General features: G+C 42.6%; 1 protein-coding gene across 9 annotated transcripts in view; it reads right to left on the bottom strand.

Moving 5' to 3' along the window:
- The window catches only part of DMD (dystrophin), a 1,855,422-nt gene that overhangs the window by 1,445,184 nt on the left and 397,373 nt on the right, over positions 1–12,865 (bottom strand). For all 9 annotated transcript variants that reach the window (XM_034754682.1, XM_034754655.1, XM_034754674.1 and 6 more), the window contains exon 3: positions 1,651–1,743. In XM_034754682.1, the coding sequence (XP_034610573.1) occupies positions 1,651–1,743 (93 nt within the window). The remainder of the gene's footprint in view (positions 1–1,650; positions 1,744–12,865) is intronic.

The following is a 12,865-nucleotide window of genomic DNA, read 5'->3' as shown; positions in this document are numbered from 1 at the left end:
TGAGGGCTAAATTGGTTATTGACATTTTTTCAGTGAACATATAATCAAAATGTATATAGGAATCAGATAAATTCAGGTTATTTTTATTATGATTAATCTCCCCTGCCACAGAACAATTTAGGAACATTACCATGACAACCAACCAGATAAGCATCAGCATGTATAATATTTGCAAGTATCTCCTCTCTGGAATGTGACTCATGTTGTCAGCTTGTTTCCCTACATTTATGAGAAAGTTTGAGAAAGCTCTCAAGCTCACGAAAAACAAAAAGGAAATGCAACAGGCAAGAATCCAAATATTTTTGCTGTGTTATTTTAGCATTTACATGTTAGTAAGGGCAGATTTGATTCCCTTTAGTCAGGTTACTTCAAGACATATATTTTAAATGACAACTCTGAAAAAAGTCTGTCTAATTCTACACAATTTATTATAAAACCAATTTCTGTATATAGGAGTTAAACTATTTAACTGAGAAAGCCTAGCTTCCCTTCAGTGTACAAAGGGGATATCTGCTTCACATCCTTAGTGCATGGCCATATTGTTACCATTTGCACCTGCACTATTATGAACCTTCTACTCCCAAGCTCAGTTGTGCTCACCAGTCCAGGGAGAGCTCCAGGATTACTTCTGCTTTAGGAAGGAAGAATCCTTCTCAAATCCTGTCTACAGTAGGAATATTTTTTTTTAAATATCCCATCTTTGCTAGCATTTGATTCAGCTACACTAACAGTAGCAACCCAGAGTCCTCATGCAGATGGACCACTACCTTCTGCCATCATTTGTCAAAGAGGAAGAAGAATTTTATTTAATTTTTTTTAAAGAATTAAATTTAAAGAAAAAAGCATCCCCAAATAAATACAAAATATAAGCAAAGATCTAAGTTGGAGGGAGAGAAATATATTACGCTCAAACAAGGAAAATAAGAGAAAAAGCGATGCTGTATACAAGTTAGAACAAATCTCCAAAATATGATTTATCAAAGCTTTTGAGGTTTTCCCATAATTAGCTGCATATATGGCAATCATTGACGATATATTTCATCATGTGTGGCTGATCAGATAGAAGATAGTATAAACTGTAAGAATTAATATGGTCACAAAATGTTTATAAAATAGGTCCACAAGGTTTTTAACAAATATCTCTAGTGAGGTACTAAACAAAACAAGGGGTCAAAGATGAAATTCACTTTTTAGAATACATACTTAACTGTGGCACCTGTCCAATTTAGGTCCCTATCCTCCGAGATGCTGAGAGCCTCCACCAGTGCTTAATTTGTGTCAGGGCTGAGCCCCTAATCTTGGCAGTTCATAGCCTGGCATCTCTAGGCTTGCTGCATCAGTTATGAAAGTAAAAAATTTGCTTGAGCCCCGACATGTCTTTAGTTACAAATTAAGCACTGCCCTCAACTCCTACTGAAGTCAATAGGTGTTGATGGTGTTCAGCATGACTCCGGATTAGAGGCTTGATCCTAACAGGTGCTGAGTTCCCTCAACTCTAACTAAAGGCAGGATTAGTTGAGGATGCTCAGCACTTTGTCCGCTGTATCCATTGAGAAATACTAGTGTGATTTTAGCCAACTATCAATATCTTACAAGACTGTCATGTGGAAAAGTACAGTAAGGTTTGTAATTACAAAAATGTATACATACAAGTTTTTGGCCTGTAAAACCTTCAAGGAGCTCCAGAAGTCTTCGTCCATCTCGAAAATCATTAAATAGGTCTTCAATATAGTGCCTCCCAAACTGAAATAAATATAACAATGGCATGTTGTTAGCTAACCCAGCAAAGGATAGAAATGGTTATATTTCACAATATCACTCTTATTAAAATGTGAGGTTAGAACTATGGAGTTGTGAGCACTTGTACATTTTAAAAATGCAGAATATATCAAAACATTGCTCTACTAAACATAGCAGTTGTCCTACAAGACGAAACAGGAGAATAGCTTGCATATAAATTGATACAAATAAGACTCTTCTCACAAATGTCCTTGTTGAACAGGCAGTGTCTAATAGCTGAGACCCTAATTTCAAAGTAACTTAAAATGATTTTCACTTGGTGAGGAATGCATACCACACATTAATTCTCTAAATTACAAGATAGTCATTATCTGTCTAAAACTTATAAAAAGCCAAATATTTTTGTGCTCCCACTATTAATTTATACTGTAATAGCAGAACTCTACACTTAGTTATTGACAACATCCATAAAGCTGGGAGACAAACTAGGCTTGCTGATTAAGTTGCAGGGGGAAAAACAACAGGGAAATTAATTAATATTTGCCAAATGCAAAAGGAGAGAAATATTAATTTTAAACATCAAGGAGGATCTTTTACACAAAGGTGAGAAACAAAACCCCCAAAACCCTATCAGACTTTGGCTACACTTGCGGATTCACAGCGCTGCCGAGGCAGCGCTGTGAAGCGCGAGTGTAGTTGCGCCACCAGTGCTGCGAGAGCTGCAAGTACTCCACCTCTCCAAGGGGAATAGCTTGCAGCGCTGCGAGCGAGCGTGCAGCGCTGCAGGCGCTGATTACACTGGCGCTTTACAGAGCTGCACTCGCTGCGCTCAGGGGGGTGTTTTTTCACACCCCTGAGCGCAGCAAGTGCAGCGCTGTGAATTGCCGAAAACAGCTAAGTGTCGCGTCCAAGTCTTATGCTCAAACTGTAGATGAGTTGAACACCCTCAGCTGTCATCTGAATCCATGTTAATTGAAACGTTCAGAACCTTACAGGATCAGGCACAATGGTTAACATTTGGACACTTATTGAATCATACCATATATGGGGGAGTGAGGGGTAGTAAGATTCCCTCCCTTGCTTTTCACTGGCTTAAGAGGGTGAAAAAAGGTGGTTTTTATCTTTTCTAAAATCAAGTCAGGTTTTTAAGTTAATGCTTATGTCACTGACTAATGAATAAAGTAGAATGAAACAGCAAGATGATTATTATAATGTTTAGCTGATGTGTGGTTTTACCTTCACACTTATTTCATAACTGATATTTTTGTGACTTTGTATTAGAGCTGGCCGAGAACCAGAACAAAAACTAATGACTGTTTTGTGGATGCTAAGATTTTGGGTTGATTCATCTGTCTCTGAGCACAATATACTTGCTTATTTGTGAAGCTTCAGGGATTGATTTGTCATGAAATATCTGTATTTTGATTCACTGGAGATTAAGCCACACCCTGGAGATAACTGGGCCTTTTATCACAGATCTGTGTGGGAGTAAGAGGCAGTGAATCAGTCACTCAATAAGGAAGCTTAATGGTTTTGGATTTTTTCTGTTCAGAGTTACTCACTCAATCACTCCAGTGCTCAGTGCAGCTCACTCTAACCAAATCTGAAGCTCCAACATAAGCCACTAAGCTAATAACCCATACATTGCCATTTGATTGCCTGTGAAATGTGTCAGATGATACTGAATAGATTCATATGATTCACAAAGACAACCCCTTCCAATCTTAGTTAAATTTTCTATTTAACAAATAATATTCAATCTGCTCCATTTCTTACAGTGTGTTTAGAATGATAGACAGCTCTGATAGAGTGTTTTACACTGATAACACAGGAACATGATTTAGGACATCAGACAATCACCTGCAGAGGCCAATAAAAAATTCTATACCCAAGTGCCCCGATGAGGACGTGCACCACTGACACAAGAAGCATAGTGTGCACATGCACAAGCAATGTGCAATCCAGGGGTTGGCAACCTACGGCACGCGTGCCAAACATGCAAGCCGATTTTGAGTGACACGCTGCTGCCTGCCATGGTCCCGGCCCCCAGCCCCACTGCCCACCGCTCTCCCCTGCGGGGGCAGGAGACAGAAGCTTGGGTTCTACAACCAAAAGTTCCTTTTTCTGTGCCCTTCTCTGCTCCCTCACCATACCCCACTCACAGTGGTTGTCCTTGGTCAGTGAGGACCCAGGGTTCAGAGGTGCAACTGTGTGAGTTCACTGCACACCCGGGGAAGATGGCACCTTGCTTGCACTTGCTCTGGCTGGCTGCCCTGCCAGCCGTAGTTCCTTGCCACCTGGCCCTCCCACCAACCACGGTTCCTCTCTGCTGGCCGCCCTGCCAGCCACTCGTTGCCTTGCCATCTGCTTGTTCGCCGGCTGACAGTCAGGCACCTTCTCGTGCCACCTGGTTCTTTGCTGTGACCTCTACACATCAGTCTCTTAGTAATTTTCAGCTCTTTGCAGGCTGGGGTAGAAACCCTGTCCCATCTCAAGTAATTTCAGCACTCATCCGAGCACTTTAACATAACAAAGAGTCTCCTAAGGAAGCCTATTTAGCTCTTAGAACAGTGGGGAAGAACAGGTTAAACCACACTGGGGACCCTGAGGCTATGTTTACACTATGCAGCTTTTAGTGACACAGCTGTGCAACTACAGCAGTGCCGGTAAAAGGCACGCAGTGTAGCCACTGTTTGTTGGCAGGAGAGAGCTCTCCTGCTGACAGAAAACTTCCACCCCAAATAAGCAGCATTAGCGTTGTCAGCAGGAGAGCATTCCTGCAGACAAAGCACTGTTTACACCAACTCTTGTCAGCGACAACACTTTTGGTGTGTGTGTGTGTGTGTGTGTGTGTGTGTGTGTGTGAGACCTCTGAACAACAGTTTGCCAGTGTAAACAAAACCTGAGAGAGAGTCCACACCTCCTGGCTGAGATACCTGGCCCCACCCTTCTTACTGTCACAGGGCTCTGGCATGCATGCCCCTGGCTTATCCAGGTCCTTTCAGCTGAGGGTGACCTCCTAATTTGGGATAGGTTAAACACAGTTCTGCTCCCCTTTATTCATACAATAAAGACAACAACATTGGTAACAGCATTTCACTACCCCTGCGTTCAGTACTGAAGTGATTTGTAGCCCAACACCAGCCAAAGTTGATTACTTTGAGAAACACTGCTCTATCTTCTGGATATCTAAGCAGAGTAGGTGTGTTCATGTAAATGCAGTTTACTCCTGAAGTCTCTCCCCCTCCCAGCTAGCTGTCAGGGGAGAATTCATTCAGACCCTGTTTACAAATGTAATAACTGTGACGGCTGTATTCCAACGTAACTTAGGTTGACATAATTTTGTAGCCAGACATTGCCATAGTGATCACATTAGCCTTTAAGTGATTTCCTGAATCAAGGCCTAAAACTGAATGGCCAGTGTAACAAAAAATGTATGTAATCATCATTTATGAAAAGTGGATTTGATATTTAAAATGATGGCATACATACAATGCTGAAATAGTACAGTTGCATTCTTTTTTTTTTTTCCTTTTGGCTTAATCTTGTAGGATAAAAGTCACCCTTATGCAGGGAGCCAGCACAAGCCATAAGTATATCTCAAATCTCACTTAAGCATTATTTGGAGGGATTAAGTGATGCACAGACCTCATGCAAGCCCTCTACATAGGGATGAGTCTCATCCATAAATACTTTAAATGCAGCATTCTGAGAAAAAGAGTATGACAACATTTTGGTAACGGAATATAATGATTATTATAATCATATTGCTTTGTAACCAAAAAAGCAAAAGTAAAAGTAACAAATAAATGTGTCTACCTTTCCCTCCTTCTATGACACATTAATTTTAACCAAAACCTTTAGTGCAAGTTAATCTGAGACACTCAACAAATTCTACTTGACAAAATAATGTGGGGTTTTTTCTAAAGCTTTCAAAAAGGAAATAAAAACACAGCATGGCAGCATCTCCAGCAGAACATTTTAATTACAAATGTGTTATAAGTAAATCTTTAAAAAAAATGCCATTGATTTTTAAAAGGCTTGGAAGGAACCCTTCTATTAATCAGCAACTGAGAATTACATAAGAATCCTGATGCTGCTGCCACAGGATTCATCCCTAACCTGCACAAGTCTGCTTTCTCTCTGGCAGTAGGGCAATTAAGTCTTCTTTCTCAAACAGATTGAATGTCTTCAGTGGATCGACATTGCAATAAGTCTTCAGAAACAAAGGATTTAGAGAGGTGGCAAAGAAATATGTAGTGTTTTCAAGGTCATAAGAAAAGTGTACTTTAAGATGTATGAAGCTTTGGGAAGAATAAATAAAGCCACTACACAGAATGGCAGGTACGTGAGTATCAATTCTTTTTGAAAAGAGCTCTGCCTAAAAGGGGTCTTGGATTATACAACTACCCCCTTTAAATATAGGAAAAAGAAAAGCATTCAAACTAATCTATTGTGATTTTTATTTGAATTTCGTTATGCCAGTGTTAGGTTACCATACAAATTTATCATTAAGAAAAATAGCTATACCAACAATTCTATTACTGAACAAGCATGTAATATGGGCATAGGAACATGCTTTGTTTTTGTTTTTAAATAACTCAAGGATGGGTAGGGGGAATACAAAGCTATCCACTTGGCAAAATTAAGTCTGTTCTCCTGTACTGTAGTACTTTCCCCAGCTGTGCTAGCAGCTAACTAGAACTGTATGATCCTAGTTAGTGTATAAAAAGACCCTGCTATTGCTAGCACCACCAGGAAAACAAGTTTGCAAATGGTCAGCAAAATAATCCTCTCTCTCTATTTCCAGAGTGCTTCCAGCAGTGAACACAGGGATATGGGGATTTGTGAGTGGGGGAGAAAAAAAGGAAACAGAGTAAGAGACAGACAGAGATAAGGGTGGGGGGACGGGGACAAAAGGCTGAAATGAAGAAGGAAATGGAAACAGACCAATCTTTCAAGGGGGAAAAATAAGACTGACAGCTTGCAATACAAACCTGGGAAATGAATTTCCTTCTCCATAATCTTGAGGGGTCCCCCTGATTGGAAAGAGTATAGGGACTATAAAATATACTGCACTGAAGTAAGTACTGTTCTGACGTGTTGAATGAAGGTCAGACTACAGACACTTCTGTTGCTTTAGCTGACATGGCTGTTGTCTGTGATTACTAATCTTTATGTGACACAAAGAGAGCTGAAGAAAATCCAAAAGGATTTTTTTTTAAAAAAGCAGCCACAATGGTGTGACATACAAGGAGAGAGAAGATTTCTGTGTTGTTATGGATGAAATTAAACCACCTGCTCTACTGAAAATTGAAGAAAATGTGAATTAAGTGGAGAACTCTTAAACACAGATTTTTTTTTTTTTTTTTTTTTGCATTTTACAGGAGAAGGTGCACATGACCTGCCTGAATATGAATTCACAAGGCTGTGATTTAGAATTGCAGGGTCATGTACAATTAATATTTACAGGAAGACATGGTCATTTAAAATGGGACAGCAGCTTCCCCCAAGTGTTTGACAGCACCAAAGCATAGCTAGACCACCTAGTACATTACAGGGGTTGGTCCTGCTTTGAGCAGGAGGTTGGACTAAGTCGGTCTAAGTTACGCAACTTCAGTTATGCTAGAGCTACTTCATTGTGGTAGGTCAACTGCTGACACTCCCCTGTCGACTCCGCCTATGCTTCTTGCTCCGGTGGAGTACCGGAGTCAATGGGAGAGCGCTCAGCGGTAGATTTATCATGTCTTCACTAGACGCGATAAATTGACTCCCGCTGGATCGATCGCTCCGGAAGTAAGTGTAGACATGCCCATAGATATAGTCCTGCCCCAAAGAACATACAACAAAAATAAATCCTAATTAAGTTACATGTCTTCCACCATCATTCTCTAATCTTGCACTACAGCAACCAACAACTTCAATTCCAGTCTCTTTATGGCCCTCCCATCCTATACTCAATCCATTACCTACAGGTAAAGTAGAAGGTAATATACTAATTATTTTTAATTAATAGATGATTTAATCTGTTTTGTTGTAGGTGTCGTGGAAGAAGATGGTGTTTGGGGGAGATGTAAACGAGGAGAGCATATTGACGTTGGAAATTAGCTCAGAACATATTGTGGTGCTATCGCCATGGATACCATGATTGTGAAGGTGACATTGAAAAGAATAGAGAAAGAAGTGAGGAGCAAAGCAGACACTCCTTACTGTTGTCCCTACTCTGGCAATATTGTATACCTCAAGTGTTCAGAAATGAGAGTCGGGATCTTCAAAATCACGAGATTGGCTTAAGAATCCGGAGATTAAATAATAATAATAGGATTTATTTTAATTTACCTTCTGGGTTTTGAAACATTACAGTGGACTTGGTCACTTTTTCATGCCTTTCCCCACAATCATACAGGCTAGAAGCTTACTTTTGCTTTTAAATGAAAGCGGAGATTCTGATGTATCCCATATAACTCCAGGAGCTGGGACTTTAATAAAAACCCCAGATGTTATCAGACGCACTAAAATTTTAAGAGATGGTAACAATACCCTTGTCTGAATTCACTAACCATTGGACAACATATTATTTTTTCCTGATTTATACAAAAAATGCACTTTTGATTAAATTAGTTCCCCCATTTTCCCTCTGAATAAATGACAGAGAAACTAGTTTTGAAGGGGGAGGGGGTAAAACTTGGCTGAGGAGAAAATCTTGCTTTTCACTTGCTGTTGCAGGCAAGTAGTCATTCATATTACATTCTCCATTCTTGAATGGATTAGACCAATAAAAGGATTATTACTATGAAACAGGATACTATTTTCTAAGCATTTTTCAATTTTTATGGCATATTATCCTATCCGCTCATCTGGGACATCTAGGAACACAGAACTCAAAATAGATGGAGTATGCTAGAGAGTAAAGGGCCTAAGAGAGAAACAGAATGAACTAAAAGAATAAAGACTAAGAAACAATGTAGGACACAGAGACCTCAGGGCAATTGACAGGGCCCTGAGAAAAGAGTATCGTATGACCCTAGAAATCTACAGGGAGAGACAGAGCACTAAGACCAAAGAAAATAAAACAGAGAAGAGCATGGAAGCATGGACGTAGTTTTGGTGGGTGTTGCTTTCCCAAACTGAAAGCCTCCGGTAGGCATGGAATGTGCCCCTCATGCGCAGCCTTTGGCCTGACCCGAGCTGCCCCTAGGGATGCCATCCTGATGTGCAGAAATAGTAAATATGGCAGGCGACCAGCTTGGCTTAACAGAGAAATATTTGGTGAACTTAAACACAAAAAGGAAGCTTACAAGAAGTGGAAACTTGGACAGATGACAGGGGAAGAGAATAAAAATATTGCTCGAGCATGCAGGGGTGTAATCAGGAACGCCAAAGCACAATTGGAGTTGCAGCTAGCAAGGGATGTGAAGGGTAACAAGAAGGGTTTCTACAGGTATGTTAGCAACAAGAAGAAGGTCAGTGCAAGTGTGGGACCCTTACTGAATGGGAGAGGCAACCTAGTGACAGATGATGTGGAAAAAGCTGAAGTACTCAATGCTTTTTTTGCCTTGGCCTTCACAGACAAGGTCAGCTCCCAGACTGCTGCACTGTGCAGCACAGAATGGGGAGGAGGTGAGCAGCCCTCAGTGGTGAAAGAACAGGTTAAGGACTTTTAGAAAAGCTGGACATGCACAAGTCCATAGGTCCAGATCCAAGGGTTCTGAGGTAGTTGGCTGATGTGATTGCAGAGCCATTGGCCATTATCTTTGAAAACTCATGGCAACTGGGGGAGGTCCCGTACAATTGGATAAAGGCAACTATAGTGCCCATCTTTTTTTAAAAAAAAAAAAAGAAGAAGAAGAAGAAGGAAATTCTGGAGAGCTCCAGACCAGTCAGCCTCACCTCAGTCCCAGGAAAAATCATGGAGCAGGTCCTCAAGGAATCCATTTTCCAGCATTTGGAGGAGAGGAAGGTGATCAGGAACAGTCAATATGGATTTACCAAGGGCAAGTCATGCCTGACCAACCTGATTGGTGATGAGATAACTGGCTCTTTGGATATGGGGAAAGTGCTGGACGTGATAGACCTTGACTTTAGCAAAGCTTTTGATACGGTCTCCCACAGTATTCTGGTCAGCAAGTTAAAAAAGTATGGATTGGATGAATGGACTATAAGGTGGATAGAAAGCTGGCTAGATCGTTGGTCTCAATGGGTAGTAATCAATGGATCGATGTCTAGTTGGCTGCCAGTTTCAAGCAGAATGCCCCAGGTGTCAGTTCTGGGGCCGGTTTTGTTGAACATCTTAATTAATTATTTGGATAATGTGATGGATTGCACCTTCAGCAAGTTTGCAGAAAACACTAAGCTGGGGGGAGAGGTAGATATGCTGGAGGGTAAAGACATGGTCCAGAGTGACCTAAAGAAAATTGGAGGATTGGGCCAAAGGAATTCTGATGAGGTTCAACAAAGGATGAACCCGCACTTAGGATGGAAGAATCCCATGCACTGCTATAGGCTGGGGACTGACTGGCTAAGCGGCAGTTCTGAAGAAAAGGACCTGGGGATTATGGTGGACGAGAAGCTGGATATGAGTCAACAGTGTGCCCTTGTTGCCAAGAAGGCTAACGGCATATTGGGCTGTATTAGTTGGAGCATAGCCAGCAGATCGAGGGAAGTGATTATTCCCCTCTATTTGGTGAACATCTGGCGTATTGCGTCCAGTTTTGCCCCCCCCCTCCCACTACAGAAAGGATGTGGACAATTTGGAGAGAGTCCAGCGGAGATCAACAAAAGTGATTAGGGGCCTGGGGCACATGACTTACGAGGAGAGGCTGAGGGAACTGGCTTGTTTAGTCTGCAGAAGAGAAGAGTGAGCTGGGATTTGATAGCACCCTTCAACTACCAGAAGGGGAGTTCCAAAGAGGATGGAGCTAGGCTGTTCTCAGTGGATGCAGATGACAGAACAAGAAGCAATGGTCTCAAGTTGAAGTGTGGGAGGTTTAGGTTGAATATTAGGAAAAACTATTTCACTAGGAGAGTAGTGAAGCACTGGAATGGGTTAGCTAGGGAGGTGGTGGAATCTCCATCCTTAGAAGTTTGAAAGGCCCGGCTTGACACAGCTCTGGCTGGGATGATTTAATTGGTGTTGGTCCTGCTTTGAGCAGGGGGTTGGATTAGATGACCTCCTAAGGTCTCTGCCAACCCCAATCTTCTATGATTCTATGCCAGGTGCACAGTTTTTGACCAGAACACTCAGCTGACAAGGGACCCTCGTGGCTGCGATCAGTACCGCTGCCTAGGCCGTCAATAGTCCGGTTGGAAGAGCAGCAGGGTAGGCAGGCTCCTTACCTGGCTTTGTGCAGCTCCCGGAAGCAGTAACATGTCCCTCCAGCTCCTAGCCGTAGGGGTGGCCAGACGACTCTGCATACTGCCCCCATGCCAAATGCCAGCTGTGCAGCTTCCTTTGGCCCGGAACTGCCTGCACCCCTGAGCCCCCTTCTGCACCCAAACTCTCTCTTGGAGCCCACACCCCCTCCCACACCCTACCTCCTGCCCCAGCCCTCAGCCCCCTCCTGCACCCAAACCTCCCCCCACACCTCAATCCTTTGCCTCAACGCCCTCCCACACCCTGAACCCCTCATTTCTGGCCCCACCCCAGAATCTGAACCACCAGCTGGAGTCCTTACTCGCTCCTATATCCCAACCCCCAATCCTATCCCACACTCCAAACCCCTTGGCCCCAGCCTGGAGCCCCCTCCTGCACCCAAACCTCTCATCCCTGGCCCCACCTCAGAGCCCACACCCCCAGCTGGAGCCTTCCCCCCACCTGCACCCCAACCCTCTGCCCCAGCCTGGAGCCCCATCCCACATCCTGAAAACCTTATTTCTTGCCTCACCCTGGAGCCTGCATTCCCAGCGCAGAGCCAGTTCTCCCTCCCACACCCCAATCCCTTGCCTCAGCTTGGAGCCCCCTCCCACACTTTGAACCCCTTGGCCCCATCCTTCCATCCAGAGCCCCCTCTTGTACCCCAAACTCCTCATCCACAGCCCCACCACCGAACCCGCATCCCCAACCAGAGCCCTCACCCCCCCCCCCCATTATCCTCCCCCTGTGCGCCAGCCCAGTGAAAATGAGGTAGTGAGCGAGGGTAGGGGAGAGCAAGGGAAGGAGGGAGGAGGGATGGACTAAGCAGGGGGAGGGGCCTTGGTGAATGGGTGGGATAGGGACAGGGCCTCAGGAAGGGGCGGGGCAGGGCAAGGGTGTTTGGTTTTCTGCTATTAAAAATTTGGCAACTCTAGCTGCCCCCCAAAATACATACATCAAACTCCACCTATGTCTGGAAGCTAAAGACTAAGGCCATGATTCCACAAAGTTCTTATGCATGTGCTTAACTTCAAGCACATACTTAAGTCTCTGGTTAAGCATAGGCTTAAGTGCTTTCCTGAACTGGGGTAAAAGAGAAACTTCTAGAAGAAAGACGAAAGCTACAATATATCGGCAAAAGAATGCCAAGGGATATTACCTATGTAACACTCTAAACTTATCAGGCATTCCTTCCAGTCTATTTGATGCCTAATTTTATGAAACAATAAGGAGAAACAGTGATGCTGATCTCAACAGATCTTTCAATCCAGTTTTAATAAAAGAGAGATTATTACTTGCTCTTGTTCCTTTAAATATATTAAAGTTTGTATTTCTTGTCTTGACATATTCATTTACAATTTGTTTAGTTTTACTGAGAAGTTCTGAAAAACTGACTGACATTTCCCCCCACTGCTGCTGGATTACTAATGCAGCAAAAGTTATTGCATTTCCCATTTTTAAATACTTCTGAGAAACTCAGATGCTCTGGTGATCGGAGTCACGTACATAACCAGAACAAACAGTCAGAGAAATAGGAAATAATTAAGACCCTGTCCTGGATTCATAGTAAAGCCCAAGTTTACTGCAATTTGAAACCATAAATTGACAGCCTATTGTAAATGAAGAGTGATGTTATTAACATTTCCAGGAGTTTTATTTGGTCAACTCTGATTTTTAAAAAAAAATATAGATAGAAAAACTTAAAGTTGACATTAGGTAACAAAGCCTCCCCCTTTGCTATTTTTATTTTATCTTTTTAATGGTAGGTGCAGA

This window comes from Trachemys scripta, chromosome 1, assembly GCF_013100865.1.
Source record: "Trachemys scripta elegans isolate TJP31775 chromosome 1, CAS_Tse_1.0, whole genome shotgun sequence".
NCBI lineage: Eukaryota > Metazoa > Chordata > Testudines > Emydidae > Trachemys > Trachemys scripta.
Note: the sequence above shows the minus strand (reverse complement) of the source record. Positions and strands in the feature narration are given on the sequence as shown.